The following is a 21,673-nucleotide window of genomic DNA, read 5'->3' on the forward strand; positions in this document are numbered from 1 at the left end:
TGATATTGATATAGACACAGCAGTTTGTTTCCTGTTTAATTTGTAACCAAGGCAGATAAGAAAAGAGAAGGAAATGAAATCTTTTGGGGTAGGCAACTTTGATATGCTTACACAGGAACAAGGCATTTTAAAAGGGATACAAGATCATAGAAAAAAAAAAGAAAAGAAAAACGAAAAGAGGAAAACCATAAAAGTAAAAATTTTACAGTTTGAATTAGCTCCATAACTACATTATCACACACTGTCATGAGACTTGTATGTCGAAGTCCTCCCATCGCTTTAACTCTGATTGCTACAATCAGATTTCTAATGGGATGTCACAAATTAAACTGACAATGAAAAGGGAAGAAAATAAGTCCTTATTTAATTTCTTTCTTTCTTTCATGTTTCACTGATTCTGAGGTGGGTTGTACAAGTATAAATGTATTATAAATATATATTTTCCTATTATTTGGAATATATTTTCCCTTTTTTCAAAAAAGCAGTGTTAAATAGACCTTATTGACCAGCCTCACCAAAAATATTAGTTCATGCAGACACGCATGCGCACACATGCACAGACCAACACGCATGAGTGCACTTTAAAAGGTTGTCTCAGTGCCAAAGGTATTTCTGGTTCCAGAAACTTTATTTTTTTCATCTACTGGTCCTGCTAGTAACTGGGCCATCCTTCCTTTACCCCTCAACTCCCTCCCTGATGTATAAACGCTGGACTCTAATTGTCTACTCCAATCATCTGAACAAGTGGGTCTTACCCACAAAAGCTCATGACCTAGTAAATGTGTTAGTCTTTAAGGAGCTACAGGAATGCTTGTTATTTGTGAAGTGACAGACTAACATGACTACCTCTCTGAGACTAATATAGAAGTGTTAGATATCACTTACAACATTCACATATATGCTTAAGACTAAGATTGCCGTAACCCCACATTTACCTCGTTTTCTTGATTATTCAAGAAAGCACAACCATATTCTGTGAAAGTGTATTAAGAATATTTTGCATTCTGTGAAAGTTATGGAACTCTTAGTACCTAGATATAAAGCAACTTAATCTTCACAAAGTATTTAGAAGGGTCAGAAGGAGACATACGATAAAGCATTCTATAAAACTTTATCAAAGAACGCTAACAATAAAGCAGTGTAAGCAATGATTTTTGTTTGTGTGTATCAGATCAGATGCATAGTTCCTACCTTGAAAGTGAAGTAGGTAATGCCCTATTTACAATACTGAACATGCACCCCTGTCCTTCTAATAATTATAAGAGTATCTTTATATTTTAAAAGAATGACTTTAAAACAGGTACTTGTTCTTCAACACTATCAAGCTGGTGCCTCAATATATTTTTTTTCTGTAGTTTGACTGAGCTGCATGTTAAAAGGACTTGCAAATTTATAGGTGATATTTCCTCTACATGATACTATATATCTATTTATTTCTGGGTCTCTTGGTTTTTTGTTTTTGTTTTTTTTTGTTTTGTTTTTAGAAAAATTAGATATTTATTAATTCAGGGCCAGATTAATTAAATCTTGCAGTACGGAGTTGACATAGAGCCTCAGTTCTTAGCTTGGGTATTCAGGCGCCTTCCAGGGGCGTACACCAACTTATCTAGATATTTGCATAATTTTACAGTAGGCAACATAAAAACACTACAAAATGAGTATAAATGAAAACTTCATACAGTGAGTTGTTTATACTGCTCTATATACTATACGCTGAAATGTAAGTACAATATTTTAACTGCAGTTAAGCTCGTTTATAATTATATGGTAAAACTGAGACAGTATGCAATTTTTCAGTAGTAGTGTCCTGTGACACTTTTGTATTTTTATGTCTGATTTTGTAAGCAAGCCTTTTTAAGTGAGGTGAATCTTGGGGTTACACAATCCCTATGACATTGAAAGGGGTCTGGACAGGATTCACAGACATAGAGTAAGGAAATGTAAGGGGTCCTCTTCCTCCTTTGCCCCAGTTGCCTACAATATGAGTGATAGTGTGATCAGGGAAGCAGGATCCACAGACCTACTACCTCTATCTCCTCCAAATGCAAGTCAGAATTGAAAACCCCAGCTTGTCGGGCACTATTTACTGATGTTCACTCTCTTCCCAAGCAGCAGAGAAAATAAGCAGAGTCATGTTATCCCTCCTCACGTACTCTTGGACCACCACAACAGCATACTTCCTTTTTCCAAGGCAGGTCATAAAGTCACCATTTAGTCCTCAGATTGTAACAGGGTTTGATATCAAACAGAGTGATACTAGGGCCTTCAGTCACACTTAATGCATATGATTAATGCAAAACGAATTAATTAGATTTCAAACATCATGATTAATCACGGTTTTAATTGTCCCATTAAATAATAATAGAATACCAGTTTAAATTTATTACGAGTATTTTGAATATTTTTCTACATATTAAAATACAGTGTGGCCATTTATATTATTTTCTATTACAAACATTTGCCCTGTAAGAAAGATAAAAGAAAAGAAAAAATATTCTTCAGTTTAAATCTTACAGAGTCTTACTTTTTGTTCAGCTAATCACTAAGGGTGCATCTAAACTAGGAACTAACTTGGAAGTTAACTTCAAAGTTCAGGGCTGCTTTGAAGTACCCTGCAGAGCATCTACACACCTTTTACCTTCAAAGTTAACAGTTAGCTTGATATTACCAAGTGACTGTTGTCATTTTAAATAACATTAGCTTAATTTAGGGAGCACTAATATCAATAACATAACATCATCGGAACTGGGTGAGTGTAGTGTCAGGTTCAAATTTAACAGTTGGAATGAAGGCTAGTGTGAAATCACCATGTCTTTGAATCAAATTCAAATTCATTAGCCTCCAGAGGCTGACTGGCACTATTGCCTATAGCTCCCAGCTGCCCACCACTTGCAGCATCCAGGAAACTGACCAGCGCAGCAGCCCTGGTCAGTTTCCCAGCTCCTGCAAGTGGCAGGGAGCTGAGCAACTGTGTGCACTGCTGCATCTGGCTCCCAGCTGCCTGCCACTCATGGGAGCCGGGAAAATGACCAGTGCAGTACCTGGCTCCCTGCTCCTGCGAGCCAGGCACAGCAGCACTGGTCAGTTTCCTGGCTCCCACAAGCTGCAGGGATCCGGGAACCAGGCAGCAGGGTGGGTGCTGCCAGCAGTGGAATGCAGCAGGGCCCAAGGGGAGGGCACAGAATGCGGGTCAGAGGGAACTGTGGGATAGATTCCCACAATGCATTGCTCCAATAGTCTGTATTTGGCCACTCTAGTGTGGCACCACTAACTTGACTTTGTGTGGACTTTGTGGGAAGTGAGGATACTCAAAATCGAACGTATAAAGCCCAGAGTTATAAAATTGAATTTATCTGGTGGTGTAGACGTAGCCTCAAGTTCAATCTCCTGCTGCATCACAGGTTTCCTTTAGCAACCTGGGACAAATCACTAAGGATATGTCTACACTTCAAGTCTGTTTGTGAAGGGGTAATTTCCAGCCGAAGGAGACATACTTGTGATATCTCTCTCTGGCTGGGCTGCTGCACCAAGAATAAAGTGTAACCACAGTAATGCAAACAGTGGGATGGGCTAGCCACTTGGAATATGAAGGTAGCATCTTGGATGGGTACGTAGTTGGGAAAGTGATGGTGCATCCATGGCTACCCTGTTTTTAGTGTGTTTTATTGTGTTTTTAATGCTAGCACAGGTATGTCTCCTGTAGCTTGGACCTCTCCTGTAAAACATATTCACCTGAGAACTGAAAAGAAGAGATGAACAGAGAATTGGCAAAGATTGCACACTACAAAATTATTCAAGATCAACGTGGACTGTGATAAGTTAGAGAGGGATCTCACAAGACTGGGTGACTGAGCAGCAGAATGGACAATGAAAGTAAAACTTGATAAATGCAAAGCAATGCATGTTGTAAAAAAAAATTCCCAGCCATACATGTGTAATATTTGGTTATGAAATGTGTTCTAATGCCCTTTAAGTGTTCTCTGAAAAATTGCTGCTCAGTGTGCACCAATGGTCAAAAAAGATAACCATCTTATGAATTATTAAGAAAGGGATAGAAAATACAACAGAAAATATCATAATGTCACCATGTAAATCCATGGACCAATGCCTTGGTGTCCAGTTCTGGTTGGCCTATCTCAGAAAGGATATAGTAGAACAAAGAAAGGCAACAAGAATGATCAAGGGTGTGGAATGGCTTCCATATGAGGGCAGATTAAGGCTGTTGGTCTTAGAACAGATGTGATTTAGTGAGGATGTGACAGAGGGCTATACAATTATGCATGGTACAGTAGACTCCTGACTTGCGTGCAGATTGCATTCCTGGAAAACCATGCATAAGTCAAATTTTGAGGTAGTCAAGACTGGGTGGGGAAGGGGCCCTGTCACCTTCGGGTCCCCCAGTTCTGGCTGTGCCTGGCTCCCTGCTCCCATGAGTCGCAGGGAGCCCAGAGCCATGTGCAGCAGCAGCAGTTCTGCGGCCTGGTTCCCAGCTCCCTGCCACTAACTGGAGTCAGGAAACTGACCAGTGCAGCAGTGCTGGTCACTTTCTCAGCTCCCGGCTCCCCTCCATTCACAGTTTCGATTCATGTTATTGCACGAAATGTGTAAGTCAAAATCGTGTAAGTCGGGGTACAGAAAAAGTGAATGGAGAAGTGTTGCTTACCCTTTCACGTGATATAAAAACTGGGGACTATCCAATCAAATTAATAGGCTGCAGGTTTAATGCAAATGGTGGAAGTACTCTTTTATTCAATTAACCTTTTGAATTCATTGTCATGGATATTATGGTTGCCCAAAATATCAAAAGAAGAACTAAATATGTTCATGGAGGATTACTGTTAACCCAGATGGTCAGTAATATAATACTGTGATCAGTAGCGCCCTACAAATCCATAGATATACAATTTATAACCTTGGATATTTGCATCTGAAGATGTGGATACAGATATATGTGGCTCATGTTTACAGATACAAATTTTATATCTAGAACCCTGCAAATTTCCAGATATTCACTTTGTATCTGCAAGCAGTGCTTTTTTTGTGCCGGTACTTGTCGGTACTGAGTACCAGAATCTTAGCAGCCCCAGCCATGCGATTAGCAGGTGGGGAGCTGGTTGAGTACCAGCTACTCTTCTTATTTTATTTATTTATTTATTCATTCATTTTTACTAAAAAGGCACTGTGTGCAGATAACCGCATCTGCAGACGTGGATATCTGCAGATCACTTTTGCAAATGCAGATGTGGATGCAGATAGAATTTTATATCCATGCAGGGCTTTAATAATCAGAATGACCATAAACCTCTGACTACCAGAAGTTTGGAGAGGAAGACAGGACTGGATGATTCTGTAACTGTCCTGTTATATACATTTCTTCTGAAACTCTGGTACAGACCACTATCAGAAACAGGATACAGTAGACCCCTGAATTACACTGAGGTTTCATTCCTGTGCAAACCTGTGTAAGTCAAATTTCATGCTACTTGGGGAAGCCAGGAAATTGTCCAGTGCAGCAGTGCTGGACAGTTTCCTGTCTCCTGTGAGTGGCATGGAGCTGGAAGCCAGGTTCCCAGCTCCCTGCCCCTCACAGGAGACAAGAAATTGATCCACACTGCTGCCCTGGTCAGTTTCCCCACTCCTCTGAGTGTCAGGGACCTGGCACCTGGTTCCCAGCTGCCCACCACTCACAGGAGTTGGGAAACTGACCTGCACTGCTCAGTTTCCCAGCTCCCCTGAGTCTCAGGCAGCCCAGAGCCAGGCGCCAGCTCCCCGCCACTCAGCATTGCCTTAACCTGTGATTCATGCAACTTAAGTGCACGTATCTCGGTGTTCGACTGTACTGAGCAGGGATAACCATGGTCTGACCCAGTCTTTTATTCTTAATTAAACATCCAGCTCCAGGTACTAACATGTACCTTCATTCTCCTCGTGGATCAGTTCCCCATCTGTGAAATGGGAATAATAAGTTGTGTCTGCACTACAAAAATAACTTCAAAGGAGCATCTACACACACCCTACTTTTAAGTTAATCTTCAAAGTAGGGCACTACTCCATTCCTGGGAATGGAGTAAGGACTTCGAAGTTGGGCTCTCTTACTTCAAAGTTAACTTGAAGTAAGGGAATGCACGTGTAGACTTTCTGCAGGCTACTTCAAAGTAGCGCCTAACTTTGAAGTTAGCTTCAAAGTTAGTTCTTAATACAGACACACCTATAGTACATTACTCATAGGAGTGTTGCAAGGTTAAAAACATTATTGAGATATTTCCAGGCAGTGGGGAAGAGATACATGCACAGTAGAAACTGTGTTAAGATTTGAATAGATTTGTTCAATAATTCTGTGGTTATAAGTAGGTAGTAGGCATTGTCAGTGTGCTGCAAACTAAAAAAGAGAAAATAAGTAAAATAGGGTACAGGAGGAGAATAATCGAAAAGAACTATGAGGAAATATATTCCTTTTTTGTTTACTGTTTCATCACAGGAGGATATATGGAAACCGAGGCTGCAGCACAGGATTCGCTGGGATTAGGCAAACTTGGAACTCAAGCAGAAAAAGACCGAAGACTAAAGAAAAAGTAGGTTGCTTGTTCATTTAATTTTCATCATACCCAAATTATGTTTAGATATTTTTTATGTTGTCTTAGTTACCCACATAATCGAAAGCATGACCAAACAAAAGACTATGTCCCTAATTCTCCCCGGTGGCAACTTCGAAGTGTTAAACTTCAAACTGCCAGCTTGCATGTAGCCACAGCTAACCCGTCGGTACTTCGAAGTGCCTGAGCAACTTTGAAGTCCCTTTTCTCCTCAACGTTTTAAAGTTATGTCTTTAATCATTTTTAAGGTCATGGCTTTTTGTGAATGATAAGATATTCTACCCTTAAAAAGGTGCTTTAGTGTACAGTATTTCATTACCATATCTTTCTGTTATTTTATGTCATACTCTTTAAACAATAGTCCTGAGCAAACTGAGTTATGCATAATGGCTAACAGCTACGGTTTCAAACAGTTAGGCTGTATCTACATTAGCTCCTTACTTCAAAGGGAGCATGGTAAGTAGGGTTTTGGGAGATTATTAATGAAGTGCTGTGCTGCATATTCAGCACTTAATTAAGCTAATTCTCCCCCGCAGCAACTTTGAAGCGTTAAACTTCGAAGTGCCAGCTTGCATGTAGCCACGGCTAACCCACCGGTACTTCAAAGTGCCCGGGCAACTTCGAAGTCTCTTTACTCCTCAAACTTCAACGTTGCCCAGGCACTTCGAAGTATCGGTGGGCTAGCCACGGCTACACGCAAGCTGGCACTACAAAGTTTAACACTTCGAAGTTGCCCCGGGGAAGAATTAGCTTAATTAAGTGCTGCATATGCACCACAGCAGTTCATTAATAATCTCCCGACACCCTACCCACCATGCTCCCTTTGAAGTAGGGAGCTAGTGTAGACACAGCCTATCTGTCTGCAACTGTAGCTGTTAGACATTATGCATACCTCAGTTTGCTCAGGATTATTGTTTAAAGAATGCCACATAAAATAACAGAAAGAAATGGTAATGAAATACACTAAAGTATCTTTTTAAGGGTAGAATATCTTATCATTCCCAAAAAGCTATGACTTTAAAAATGTTTTTTTTAGTTTAAGATTACAGTTCAATTACTATGTCCTGTGCTAATTATGATTTTTAAAATTACACACACAATGAAAGAAACCTCTTACCAACTCCTTTTGCATAGATTATCCAAAGGAAAAAGAGGAGACAAGACTGTTTGCGTTATCCATTAAGCATATAATTATTTCAGTCTATTATAAAAGACAAAGATTTCCCCATTGACATCAGAACTTTGCTTTCTCTTCTGTCTGAGAAAATGACAGCCTTGCTTTTTGTTCACATAAATTATAGAATAATTAAATGCTTCCCTCACACACACTACACTTTGTTGTAAAAATGATACACTCTGAGTCATAACAGCTGCAAGAAAATAGGTAGGCCCATTTGGGCAAAAAAACGTGACACATACAAAACAAATCTATTCAGTCTTATAATTTCAGTGTTATTAGAGGACATCAGAGGAGAGAAAGAATGCTCCTTAAAAATCACTCAGTGAAAACATCTTTAAACAAACTTAATTTGTTATTTATTGTTTGTGTCAATATTTTGCTTTTGAAGAACATTTTTATCTCTTGTATTTACAGTGTGCTTATGTATATGTCTTTGGTGATCTTTTACATTGTTTGATGGATACTTTGCATAGTGTTCTGCCCCTCTAATGAGGAAAATCTAAGCAAGTTCTTCAGCTTTTATAAGTGGATTTATGAGCAGTGTGTATTTTAACCACTTACTTTGTACTATGTGCAGTTATAAGGAAAATACTTCTCTCTGTTAAAGTACAACTATGAGTGTGCAGCTTAAACTGGTCCTAATTTTAAGTGTGTGTGTGAGTGTGATTAAGGCTAAAGTCACATTCTTTCTGCATCTTCTTCCAATAGAGCAGAGACTTAATCACCACACTCAGGATAATGTTTTTAACCGCACTACACCAAAACAATCTTTCCTCTGCATCTGGAAGTTTTCTCTCTAATCAATTATTGATCTTCATTCAGTTATATATTATTTATCCTTTATTCTGCAAAACTTTGTAAGAGCTGTTGAAGCCATCACTGGGAACATACCATATTGAAAACCATTAGAAATTCAACATTCACTATCCCACTCATTTATCTTCCAATACCAAGAATAGAAAATATCACTATATTGTAACCAGTATTAAGCGACAAATGTTGAGGATGTAAAGGCCACCACAGTTCTCACAAAAATCTTTCAAAATATGTCACTACTCTTATTCTGTTAAGTTAATATTTACTAACAAAATTTAGAAGTTTTAATCTATGTACAATGAACAACACCAAAAATATAGCTTTACAAGTTAATTGCCTCTCACAAATACAATATGTAAAATCTTGGATTTAGATACATAAGAGAATATACAGAATAATCAATTCCCAGAACTCTTAGTCTAATCTTCCAAAACCAGACTTTTGCATGCTGTTAACTTTTCAAAGTTTTCTCTTCTCCTTTGTCTGTGCTTGCTTGCATGTGGAGTAGGCATAACCAAATCATCTGTTGACATGGCTTTATTTAGGAATCTTTTTGTTATTATGCCTCATCTGCTTAGAATATAGCTTCAGGATAATACTTCCAGATAAGTCAAGATATTGTAATATACAAATGGCAATTGTACATACTTAAGCTTAATCATATGTTTATATATCTGTGTCCTGAAGACCTTTGTTCCATCACTTCAAACCTTTAAATGTGGTCAGTATTTATAGCTTTTCATTTCTAAATGGTTAAAAGCACTATTCAGAATATCTCTATGGTACTTCTAGAGAAAAGTTTGGATGTGCTCTGTGTTGGTCCTTCCACAGAAGTCCTTAATTCATTAAATATATAATTGTCTAAGACTAATACAAGAATTCTAAGACTGTAAATAATGGTATTTAGGGAATGTATTCTATGACTTTACTGGGATAGGGACCTGTGAAATGGATGGTATAGAATTCACATATTACCAGATCCACTATAGAAAGATGAAGACATTTAATGTATCCAGGACTTTGAAGTGTATTACAACATAAAACAGCCCAATGCTGCATTTTAAAAGCTTTATGCAGGAAAGTTTGTCTCAGTATGTCAGACTCTTTTCCTTCCCCCATGTACTGATGCATATCCCCTTCCTTGTATAAATGGAGAGAGCCCTTAGCTGCTGAGAGAGAAGTACCAATTTTGGCAATATACATGATGTGTGTCTCACATTAATGATAGAGAGATACTGATAAGCCCTTATTTATAGTTCAAGCCCTTGTCTTGATTCCTTGCTTCTATTTAATGGGGCCGGTGAACACTGCAAAGAAAGGAAGCTCAGAGTCTGAAAGGAAGAAACACCTTACATAGCTTTGTAGTGATCCCTGCCCCTTATCTGGAAGGACAGACATGAGAAAATGGCAAAGGACATTATCTAGTAATTACCATGTAATACTGGAAGGTTGGAGATCTGTATTATGTGTTGTGTTTGTTACAAACTTGCTTTACGCCCTTATACAAATCACCTAAACTATCTATGCTCCAGTTTCTGTTTCAAAAATGGTAATACAGTGCTTTAATGAACATGTAACTTTAATGAAGAAGAATATGTACCACAACCTTCTACTGGGTAACATCAGATCTGCTCTTTCTTAACTTCTACCAATACACCACTTACAGCTCAGATACTGCTTCTTCAATTCAGGTGGCAGGAGTGTAGTCTTAGGGTAGGAACATATGTTTTCTCCTTGCTGTTGCAGCACAGTTACAAGTAGCCAAAATGTGACCATAAATTTGATACAATAATTGTTAGTTATGAAATAATGGTAATTATTTTTAAAATTCTAAATTTGAGCCACAGTATTTCAGGAGAGGCTAAGAAAAATACTTTCCTAGGGTGGAAATGTCTTAAAATTTTACATTCTGGATTTTATTTCTAATTAATTTACATTGTCCTATTTTAGCTGTCTATCCCTGACATATGCAAAACAAATTGTAGAACCATATATCTTATTCTAAGTTTCCTGAGAGAGTACTACACTTATCAAATGGATATTAAGTCCTGTTCTGATCATTATACTATAGTAAACATATTATTGTGTTTTAAGGTTTGCCTACTTCCTGCTTTGAGGATGCTATTTGGCTACTAATCATATACTCCAATGTAGTTTAATTAACTACTTACACACTATTAAATGAAATGTACAGCCTTACTCAATGTTAGGCAAGACTTCTGTAGACCTCCCAAAAGAGCCAATTTTCATGCTAGGAGTTTGGTTGTTGTAGTTACTCGTTAGCTAAGAATCCTGGCCATAGCACTTCAAAAGAGATAGGAAACTAGTTCTTCAGAATTTTTTATTTTGATCCCATCATAATTTTACAATTTATCTAATAATACAGCCATTAATTAGGTGAATCCTCTGCACATTCACAGTTATGTATGTTTTCAGTGAAGCGTGACCACAAAAGGCACATGGGGATATAATAATTATTAGATATATACTTTAATTTGTGTATTTTAGGGTTTTATTTTTCATATCTTAAATGTGGTCTAGTATTCAGATCGTGAAAGTGAACTTCAAGACTTTTCTGGGTTTATTCTTATTGTGTCATGTTTTTGCAAATTGAGCTCTGACATCTAATTATAACCTTAAATATGTGTTATAGGGATTAATAAATTTCTGTAGAGAGCTTTGCAAATTTGTGATGAAAGGTACTATAGAACTAGAAACTATTATTATCTAAAAGAAACTTGGTTAATAATCAGAGGGGTAGCTATGTTAATCTGTATCCGCAAAAACAATGAGAAGTCCTGTGGCACCTTATAGACGGAGAGATATTTTGGATCATAAGCTTTTGTGGGCAAAGACCCACTTTGTCAGATGCAACATCACAAAAAGCTAATGCTCAAAAATAACTCTTAGTCTATAAGGTGCCACAGGACTTCTCATTGTTTTTTTGAGTAAGAATAAAGAAATAGATTTATTCTTACATTGTATAAGATTTGTTTGCAGAGTTATCCTAGGCATGCTGGTCCCAGGATGAGAGAGAAAGAAGATAGGTAAGGAAAATATATTTTATTGGACCAACTTCCGTTGGCAGAATGTACAAACTTTTGAGCTAACCAGACATCTTCTTCAGGTCCAGGGAAGGAAGCAGTGTGTATGGACTAAATATGATTTGGGACATATTGTTGAGCAGAATAGATAACGTAGGTGGTGACTGGGAATTTAAGTGAAGTGGGAAGTTGTGGGTGAGATGGTTATACATAAAGGATTTGAGGTGGGCAATTAAGGGCAGCAGTTAGTGAGGTGTGTTGCAGATTGTTTTAATGAGCTGTAAAAGCAGTACCCCAATTAGTTACCTGTCAGAGTTATGAATTTAAGTTTCCAGGCTTGCCTTTTGAAACCATATTGTATGTTTTGTTTTGAGGACAAGTATTAAAAGTTCAGCTATGGAGTGATCATTTTAAGAGAAATATTAGCCCACAAGTGATGGCATTTTTGTTGCTTATACTTTTTCTCTGTGAGTTCATTCAAGATGATCTGATTTCATACATACAGATAACATTGTTACTGGGACCTTTGAGGCACTGGATCAGGTACACCATATATTGTGATAAGCGTGTGTAGGACCCATGAATCTTGAAAGGTGTGTCATGGGGATCATCGTAACAGTGGAAATCTGTGCACAGATTTTGCATCTGTTGTTTTGATGGGGCCTGAAGCTGTTTTGAGTTGGCAAGCCCTGATCTGTGGAGAGCTTGCCTCTCATGATGAGCTTGTTGAGGTCGGAGAGGAGGGGGAGGTTGTATGAAAGCCAGAAGTGGAGGTTCAGGAAATGCTACTTTCAGGATGTAGTCCCCACCAAATATGGGTTGTAATTGTTTGATGATGCCCTGCATACATTCCGTCATGGGATAGTTTGAGACAATTAGAGATGTGTGATCACGGATTTCAGTTGTTTTTCTTTTGTCCTGTACTGAAGTGGGGTTCCCAGTATATCTGAATGTCCTTTTTCATGATGCAATCTACCTCTTTGATGGAGCATCCTAGTTTCGTGAAGGTACTTTTAAGTGTTTTTAGATATAGATTACAGATTTACTTTGAAGAGCAAACTCTGTGGTATCTGAGTTGTAGAAGTAGGTTTCGTGATTGTTGGTGTTTCTCATATATAGTTTTTTCTATGGTTCCATTTGTAAGCTAATTGTGGTATCCATGAAGCTGATGTGGGTGCTGGGTTTTTTAGACAGAATTTGATGAATGAGTGGTAGGCGCTTAGGTCACTTATCCAGAGGATGAAAATATCATCTCTGGCATATCCCTGGTTTTCTTAAGACTGTACCTTCTTACATGTTGTCTGATTTATGGCATAGAGAAGATAAATAATGCTGAACTGTTGTCTAAAGAATTGCATTGTGTGCTATTAATATAAACTAATCCTGATAACCCACCTCAATTTATCAGACAGAAAACTTGCTAACGCTTGTCTCTTTCAGACTTCTTTCTTTCTCCTAGACAGTGTGCTTACAGCAGAGCTGTTGAAGGCAAGCATAGCCAATCAGTTGCTGCCTTTAAAGAGTATATCTAGCAGTATAATTGAACAGACACTGGGTGTCCTAGTAGTTGACACATTTGTTCATTTGGAATCTAGTAGCACGTAATACCAGAAGTGTTCATTAGATCATCTAAGGTAAGTTTACATTTACACTTGAGCGACAAAACATTTGTTGTTCATGGGTGCTTAAAAATAGCCATGAGCAACAGAATTTTTGCCATGGCAAGTTAAGGTGCAAACACTGTTTTGTTGGCAGTAGCACTGTGCTGTCGGTAAAGTGAAACCCCCTCACTGGGGATGGAAGTATTCTGTCAACAAAAGAGCCAACAAACTATTCAAACACGCTGTTCTTTTTTAGTGACAAGTCTGTGTTGACACAGCCGTGTTACTCACTAAAAGCTGCCAAGTATACACATACCCCAATTCTGAAATCGTGGTAACCATTCACCATTAATTAACCCTGTAACTCAGTACAGAGTCAAATAATTTGTGTTTCGCTAAAGCATATGTTTCCATAGAGGCATCCTATCTTGATTTGAAGGCATCAAGAAATGGAGAATCCATGACTTCATTAGTAGTTTGTTGCAATGGTTAGCATCTTCACTGGTAAAAATATGGGATTAATTTCTAATTTGAATTTTTCTGGCTTAGGTTCTAGCCATTGGTTCTTAGCACACCTTTTTCTGATAGATGAAGGAGCTCCTTTGTACCTGGTGTATTTTCTTTGTGAAGGTACACTGTTACCAATCATCTATCAGCCTTGGGAGGCATGATATGTGGTTAGTTGGTTGTTGGGGTTTTATTTGGTTTTTGTTTTTTGATAAATTAAACAAAGAAAGAAATTCAAGTCTTTCACTGTAAGGCATTTTGTCATACCATGGAATTATTTCTGTGGCTCTTTTCTACATCCTTTCCAGTTTTAAAACATATTTTCTAAAATATGGATGCCAGAACAATACACCTCCAAAGTCCAATAATCACATCTGTTATACATCCCAAGATCACATCTTCCATTTTTGCCACTAGGTGCTCCTGTTAAGTTGCTTACCCATTATAACTCCTAAATTCTTTCCAGAGTCACTGCTTTCCGGTATATGTCCTTTGTTCTATCAGTGTGGCCAGTGTTTATTATTACTAACCTGCAGACTTAGCTGCATTAAAATGCCTTTTATTTGAATAAATTCAGATTAGTAAGTCACTCAAAAGAGCTGTATCATTTTACACTCCAAGAATTTTTGTCCTCTGCCAGTTTTATTAGTGGTGATTTCATTTTTACTTCCAGATACTGAATGAAAATGATGAATAGCAGAACTTGTCCCTGTGGAACCTTACTAGAAACACTAGACGATTCTCCATTAATGATTATTTTTTGACATCTGCCAGGCAGTTTTTATTCTGCATAAGTGTGTGCTTTATTAATGTTGTATAGTGTTATTTTAATGAAAATATGTTGCAGTTTTGAGTCAACCACCTTACAGAAGTGTAAGTTTATTACATCTGTGCATGTATCAGAGGCACAGCTGTATTAGTCTGAATCTGAAAAACAATAAGGAGTCCTGTGGCTCCTTAAAGACTAACAGATTTTTGTGGGCATAAACTTTTGTGGGAAAACCCCACATCAGCATTTCTATCCATCCTACAACCCAGTACAGGATTGCTAGCAAAGTGTTGTAAGATCTCCTCTTAACTCCAGGGCAATCATGCATGTTGATGACTTACTGGTGACCATGATTCAGTTTCCAGGCACAGCCTGCTTGCTTATGCAAAAATGGATGTTAAATCTACTCTGAAGGTTACCAGTAAATGCTATAAAATAGGAATTCATATTTGGATACAGGCATGTTTCCCAAATTACCACAGTGCATGATCTTTGAACTTCATTAAAACAGTGCTTTTCAGTACGTATTTATTTTCTGAAAATATCCACTCAATATGCAGAAGCAGGCAAAAAAGCAAGCAGAATATTATGAATTATTTTAAAAGGAAAGCAGCAGAAATGTAGCACTTTAAAGACTAACAAAATGATTTATTCGGTGATGAGCTTTCATGGGACAGACCCACTTCTTCAGATCAGTTTCATTTCCAATACAGACTGACATATATAAATACAGAAGACCAAAAGGAAAAAAAATGCAATAAAAACTGACAAATCAAATAGGATAGAAGGAAAGGGGTGACAGGTAGGGAGGATGTTAATTGTCCTGTCTGAGATAATTATGAGCATCAAAGGAAGGGAAGTAGTCTTTGTAACGTGTGAGGTAGTTGATGTCTGTGTTCATACCATGTGTTAATATGTCAAGTTAGAATATGTACTCTAACTCAGAAATCACACACTCTAATCGGTTGTTAAATTATCTGTGTTGCAGGACACATATTCTCAAGTCTTTAACAGACTGGCCCACTAAATTCAAGTGTTCACTGACAGGCTTATGTGTATTGAGTTTCTTCATGTCTGCTCTATGTCCATTTGTTCTTTGGTGAAGGTTTTGCTTAGGCTGTCCAATGTACATAGTGTAAAGGGCATTGTTGGCACATAATAGCATATTTAATGTTTCTGAAAGTGCACGAGAATGTGCCTTTGATCTTGTAATTAACATGGGTAGGTCCAGTGGTGGTATCCCCTGAATAAATATGTGGACAAAGTTGGCAGTGGGATTTATTGCAAGGAAAAGTTCCAGGATTTGTATCACTGTGGTGTAGGTTGTGATTGCTGGTGAGAATCTTTCTTAGGTTGTCTATAGGAAAGGTACAGGCCTGTCACCTAGAGCCTTCTGGAGTGCAGCATCCTGATCCAGAACATGTTGTATGTTTTTAATGATGCATTGCAGGGGTTTGATTTGATGGCTATAGGTGATGATAGGTGTTCTGTTGTTGATCTTCTTGGGCCTATCTTCAAGTAGCTGGTTTCCGGATATTTGTCTGGCCCTGTCAATTTGTTTCTTTTACTTCTCCTGGTGGGTAATTCAGTTATATAAATGCTTGGTAGAGGTCTTGTAGTTTTCGGTCTCTGTCAGTAGGCTCAGAGCATATGCAATTGTATCTAAGGGCTTGACTGTAAATGATGGATCTTATGCTGTTAGCTGGATGGAAGCTGGAGGCATGCAGGTAAGTGTAGCAGTCAGTGGGTTTCTGGTGGAGGGTGGTGTCAATGTGGCCATCAGTGATTTGTACTGTGGTGTCCAGGAAATGTATTTCGCACGTGGAGTAGTCAAGGCTGATTGATGGTAGGATGTTTATTAATAACATGCTGTAGGATCATACTGTGTTTTGGCCTCTCGTGGAGATACTTAAAAGGAAAAAAGATGAAACCCTAAACAACATAAAGTACAGCTCTCTGGGCTTGGCCAGCTGCGTGGGGTTGGGACTAGAGATAGGTGGGCAGAAAACTTCTCAGCTTAGGGGAAGGAACCTGGGGGAGGGGGCAGAGTGGGGTCAGGAGGAGGTAAAGTGTAGGTGGCTCTTAAGGAGTTGTGTGGAGGTAGGGTCTCAGGAGAGAGGGAAGAATGGGATACCAATTAGCAAAACCAAAAATCAGTACCTATGAACACTAGACGTCCAACTTATCTACATTCTCTAGTGCATAAAGGGTCACTTAATTTGTCCCTGTGTATGGGGCTAGCATAAGACAGGGTTTAAGTAGGCTGATCCTCCACACTAAGGTGGCTATCATCTCATAAGCACTGCTGTCATATATTGAAACAGTCACATCTGGTACTCCTTCAGCAGATCCTGAAGTTGAGTTACTCCCCACATTACTAGAGTTGCCTGTTTAAATCACAGAGTGTACTGATAGGATTCCATCATGGAAGACAACGGTTTTCTTGTGTTCTCTGCTGGCATTTGTCAATGGTAGTCTTAGGATGGAAGCCACAATGTTTTCTTCAGGCAGGGGTGTCCTCACAATGATCAGTTCGCCCTTACTATACTTTGTTGTACTGTCCCAGTCCTTAATCTAGGAACATGAGGATGAGTCAAGGTCAGTGCTGACAGCTTTAACTTTTCCTCTGTTTTTGTTTGGCTTGAATCTGAATAGCAGTATGCTCATTCTGACATTTCTAACTGTTTTTCAAAACAGTGATCTAAATCATCACTCTACCCTCCATGTCTGCAAAAATAGGTATGAACGTTACATTTCATACTTGTATACCAAGGGGAGCAGAATTAGAAAATATGCCATACTATGGATGTGCTTTTGGAACCTTTGTTTTAGTTAATTATACAAATTACAATTAGGGCTTGTATTTGCAAAATGCAAATGTCTGCTTTTAAAGAAAAAAGCCTTGACTAGACAGAGACTTATGTGTATGTTCATACATATGCATAAATCATTGCAAGAGCAATGACTAATTGGCCCACTCTACAAGATCCCTATATTCAGAGAACCTGTGTGGGTTTTTTTTTTAACCAGATACCCTGCATCTGTTCATAAATCTTAATTATTTCTCTAATAATATTTTAGCCTTTAATCTGGAAGTACTGCAGCTCAGTTGAGTCTAGGCACAAACTAATCATAATTTATTACAGAAATTCACATATCAAGACAAACCATTCCCATGTTAAACAGAATGGAGACTTTTGTTATTTAGCTTAATTTTTCTTTATTTAGAGCAAATAAAAAAAGATCGTGGCCTAGTTACAGTCTTAATGGTGCCCTTTTGCTGACTGCCTCTTGTTTAATTTTGTTGAAAGATTGGGAGTGAACATAGAAAAGAGCCACATAAATGATTTCAGATCTGGAAAAACTGTCTTACAGTGAGACATGTAAAGAGCTCAGTCTGTTTAGCTTCTCAAAAATAAGACTGAGAAGTAAGCTGATTACCGTGTTCAAGTATCATGGTAAGGAGAAGATACTGGATATGAAAGGTCTTGTTAATGTGGTGGAGAAAGGCATACCAAGAGCAAATAGCTAGAAGCTAAAACCAGACTAATTCAAATTAGAATTAAAGCAAAAAATATTACCAGAAACAGTAACTAACCATGGAAACAAACTGCCAAGTGAAGTGGTGAATTGTCCATTTCTTGATGTCATCAGATGAAGACTGGGTGGGTGCCTGTCTCGACATTGAGTTTTAGTCAAACACGAGCTATTGGACTCAAAACAGAAGTAATTTGGTGAAAATTAATTGTCTGTTATACACAAGAGGTCAGAAGAGATGATCTGATGCTCTCAGTGGTATACATATACAACTCTTGTAACTTTAATGGGGTTTTTTAATTAGAATTTGGTTTAGTAAGTTCTTGACTAGAAAAAATCTCTTTGCTCACTCTAGTATGCAAGTGCTATTCTTAATGATATTGTAAATTACAGGCATTTTAAAAAATGATTCAAAATTGCATCAATTAAGGTCTTTGTAATTGCCATACATCTAAATATTCTCAGATTTGTAATGTTTATAAAAACTCATTATCCTGATAGTGTGCATTTTGTGGCATATTAGTTCTTAAGAATAATCATCTCATGCCTTATTATTTTCAATAGTCCTTCATTTAATTTATTTTCTTTGTTTCTGCATACATGCTGTTTCATTTCATATAAGAGCACACAAGGCACACCCTCCCTGCGCACACATGCTTTTTTGCATAGAAAAGATTAATTCAGTACCTCCTGCAGCTTTGCGTTCATGAACTCATTCTGTTCACTTTCCAGGATCAGGGCCTAATTTTTGTTCCATGTAAATAATAAGTAAGTTTTTTCTTTTAAGTTAATTGTATTGCAAAACATATTTTTCCTCCGTTTATTGAAGCATCTCTTGAAACAGCCAATAAAGAGCTCTACCGATATTTTCCCTTTATTTTATTAATATGGAATGCTCCTAAATTAGATATAAGGGAGGACTTTCACTTTACTGTACCAAAATTAGTAACTGCTTTCTTTAAAATATTGTTTACTTATAAATGTAATGATATTAAAGAGAAGGTAGGTGAAGTAATCTCTTTTTTGGACCAACTTCTATTGGTTACAAGGACACGGCATTAAGTTTACACGGAGCTCTTCTTTGGTCTTGGAAATGTGGTAGGGGGATGTCTACACTGTAGTTAAAAGCTAGCTGATGCAGAATCCTGAGGCTAGGGCTAAGTGTCTTTTTAATTGTGATATAGACATTAAGTTTATCTCACAGGATCCAACAGCTTGGACTCCTCCTCCTTCTTCTTCTTGGTGATTACTCGGTAATGAGTAGGACGTTGTCATGTCACCCTCCTATTTGTGAGTCTGTTGATGGCTGATCAGCCCAATTGTGGAGCCAAAGATCTTATCACAGAAGAAACAGGTGTTAGTAGCTATTGGAGGAGTGGGGGACAGTTTTTAACGCTCTTTTCTTGTTCTCCACCTCTCCTCATCTGCACTGTGGTGGGACCTCTCAAATTGTGCCACCACCTCATGGGTTACTATTCCCCACTTGGGACACTCTTAGGCAAGGTTCTCCCAAGTATTGACACCGATGCTGCACTTTTTCCTCTGTGCCTTCAGCATGTTCCTATATCACTTCTGCTGGCCCTCACTCTTCTGTCCTTCCTCCAATTCGGAAAACAGAATCTGTTTTGGGAGGCACTGCTCAGACATCCAAACCATGTGATCAGTCCAACAAAGTTGTTGATGAATGATAATGGCTTCAGTGCTGGTCATGTTTGACTCTTCCAGGATCCTAGTGTTCATGCACCTATCCACCCAAGAGGTATTTAGGAATCTCCTGAGGCAGCATTGATAATATTGTTCAAGCGCCTTCAAATGATGTTTGTATGTTGTCCGGGTTTCACATGCATATAATAGCATTGGAACAACCACTGCATGGTATAGAAGGAACTTTGTCTTTGGACAGATGTCCCAGTTCTCGAAGACCCTTTGTCTCAGGCGAGCAAACGTAGAGCTTGAACAGCTCAGATGATGCTGGCTTTTTGCATCAGTGTCGACTTTTGTGGAAAGATGACTTCCCAGGTATGCTACACATTTTCCAGCAGTTCTCCATGGACATCAATAGCAGGTGCATGGGATTGTCCCATTGGTGAAGGTTAGTGGAGCACCTTGGTCTTTTTGATGTTCAGCATGAGGCTGAGAATCTCGTATGTTTCAATAAAGGCATTTTTAAATGGTCCAAAGGGTTGTAGGAGAGAAAGCAACAACCATATTGTCATCCACATACTGGAGCTCCATGATCGAGGTTGTGGAGGTCTTGCTTTTAGCCTTCAGCCTCCTGAGATTGAAAAGCTTCCCATTCATTCTACAGACAATCTTCACACCCTCTGGAAGTTCACTGTCAATAAGGTGAAGGGTCATGGCTATGAAGATGCATAACAGTGATGGGGCAATGATGTAGCCTTGCTGACTTCTTTTTTGACCTCAAAGGGGTTGCTTTGGGATCTGTTGTTGTTCAATACTGTGGTAATCATGTTGTCATGAAGCAGCCTTAAAATGCTAATGAACTTTTGGGGGCAGCTGATCTTTGAGAGGATGGTCCACAGGGCGCTATGATTGTCTGAGTCGAATGCTTTGGTCAGTCCCTGAAATTCATATATTAGGCTAGGTTGTGTTCACAGCATTTTTTTTTGCAGTTGCCAGGCAGTGAAGATCATGTCCACTGTTCCTTAGAATGGTCGCAAGCCACGCTGAGATTCTTGGAGAGTGTCTTCTTTGAATGGCAGGAGTTGGTTTGTGAGGATTTGAGCCAAGATTTTCCCTGCTATTGCCAGTAGGGAGATGCCACAATAGTTTCCACCACTGCCAGCCTGAATGTCTACACCACAATTAAACAGTCCCTTTGCCTGAGTCTGTGAGCCTGGGAGCCTGAGGCAGCCAGGATACAATAGCCATGGATTTTTTTTAATTTCCAGGGGTGCCAGGCCATAACCAGAGCAGGATGAGCAGAGCAGCTGCCCAGAGTACAAAGCCCCAGGTGGCAGAAAGTTGAGTGCAATGAGAGTTGGTGATATCAGCCTTGCATAGAAATGGGGGCTTCAAGGGCATTACCCCCCAAACTATGAAATGGTCTCAGTGCTCCAGAGCCTGCCAGAGTTTCTCCCCTCTCAGTAGCAATGCATGCCAGATTTGCCTGTCTCAGCTGAGTACTCTCACAGCATGGTGGGAGTGGAGGACGGTTGGTTCTTTGGGGGTTCCGTCCTCCACTTGAGTGCGTCCACTTCCCTGCATCTCTAAGCAGTCTCGTTGTTGATAGCAATGGGTTTCCAGCTCAATTGTGCTGACAACCTCATACAAGATCTATCCCTCCTCCTCTCTGCTTCTAAATGCTCAATCCTCCCCATATGTGTTCTCTTAAATTCTTCATTTTGAAGGCCACCATGAAAAGGTCATTGGGTCAGATTTGAACTTGACTGGATGAGGGTAATACTGGTGGACTTCAACTGAGAGTTATGGGGTGAAACTAAGCCAAGGAAATGTTAGTGCTTGTGTAGACAATAAAGCCATACTGCGTCAGATCAAAGGCCCATGCAACCAGTGTCCTGCTTCCAAGAGTGAGCAATACCAGATGCCCCAACCAAAATTAACAGAACAGGTAATCATCAAGTGATCCATCCCCTGTTGCCCAT

The 21,673-nt window shown here is 38.8% G+C and overlaps 1 protein-coding gene across 3 annotated transcripts in view; it reads left to right on the top strand.

The window, feature by feature from the left end:
* Positions 1 to 21,673, top strand: part of PPFIA2 (PTPRF interacting protein alpha 2) — a 607,969-nt gene that overhangs the window by 544,440 nt on the left and 41,856 nt on the right. For all 3 annotated transcript variants that reach the window (XM_074984006.1, XM_074984008.1, XM_074984007.1), the window contains one exon: positions 6,479 to 6,572. In XM_074984006.1, the coding sequence (XP_074840107.1) occupies positions 6,479 to 6,572 (94 nt within the window). The remainder of the gene's footprint in view (positions 1 to 6,478; positions 6,573 to 21,673) is intronic.

This window comes from Carettochelys insculpta, chromosome 1 (genome assembly GCF_033958435.1).
Source record: "Carettochelys insculpta isolate YL-2023 chromosome 1, ASM3395843v1, whole genome shotgun sequence".
NCBI lineage: Eukaryota > Metazoa > Chordata > Testudines > Carettochelyidae > Carettochelys > Carettochelys insculpta.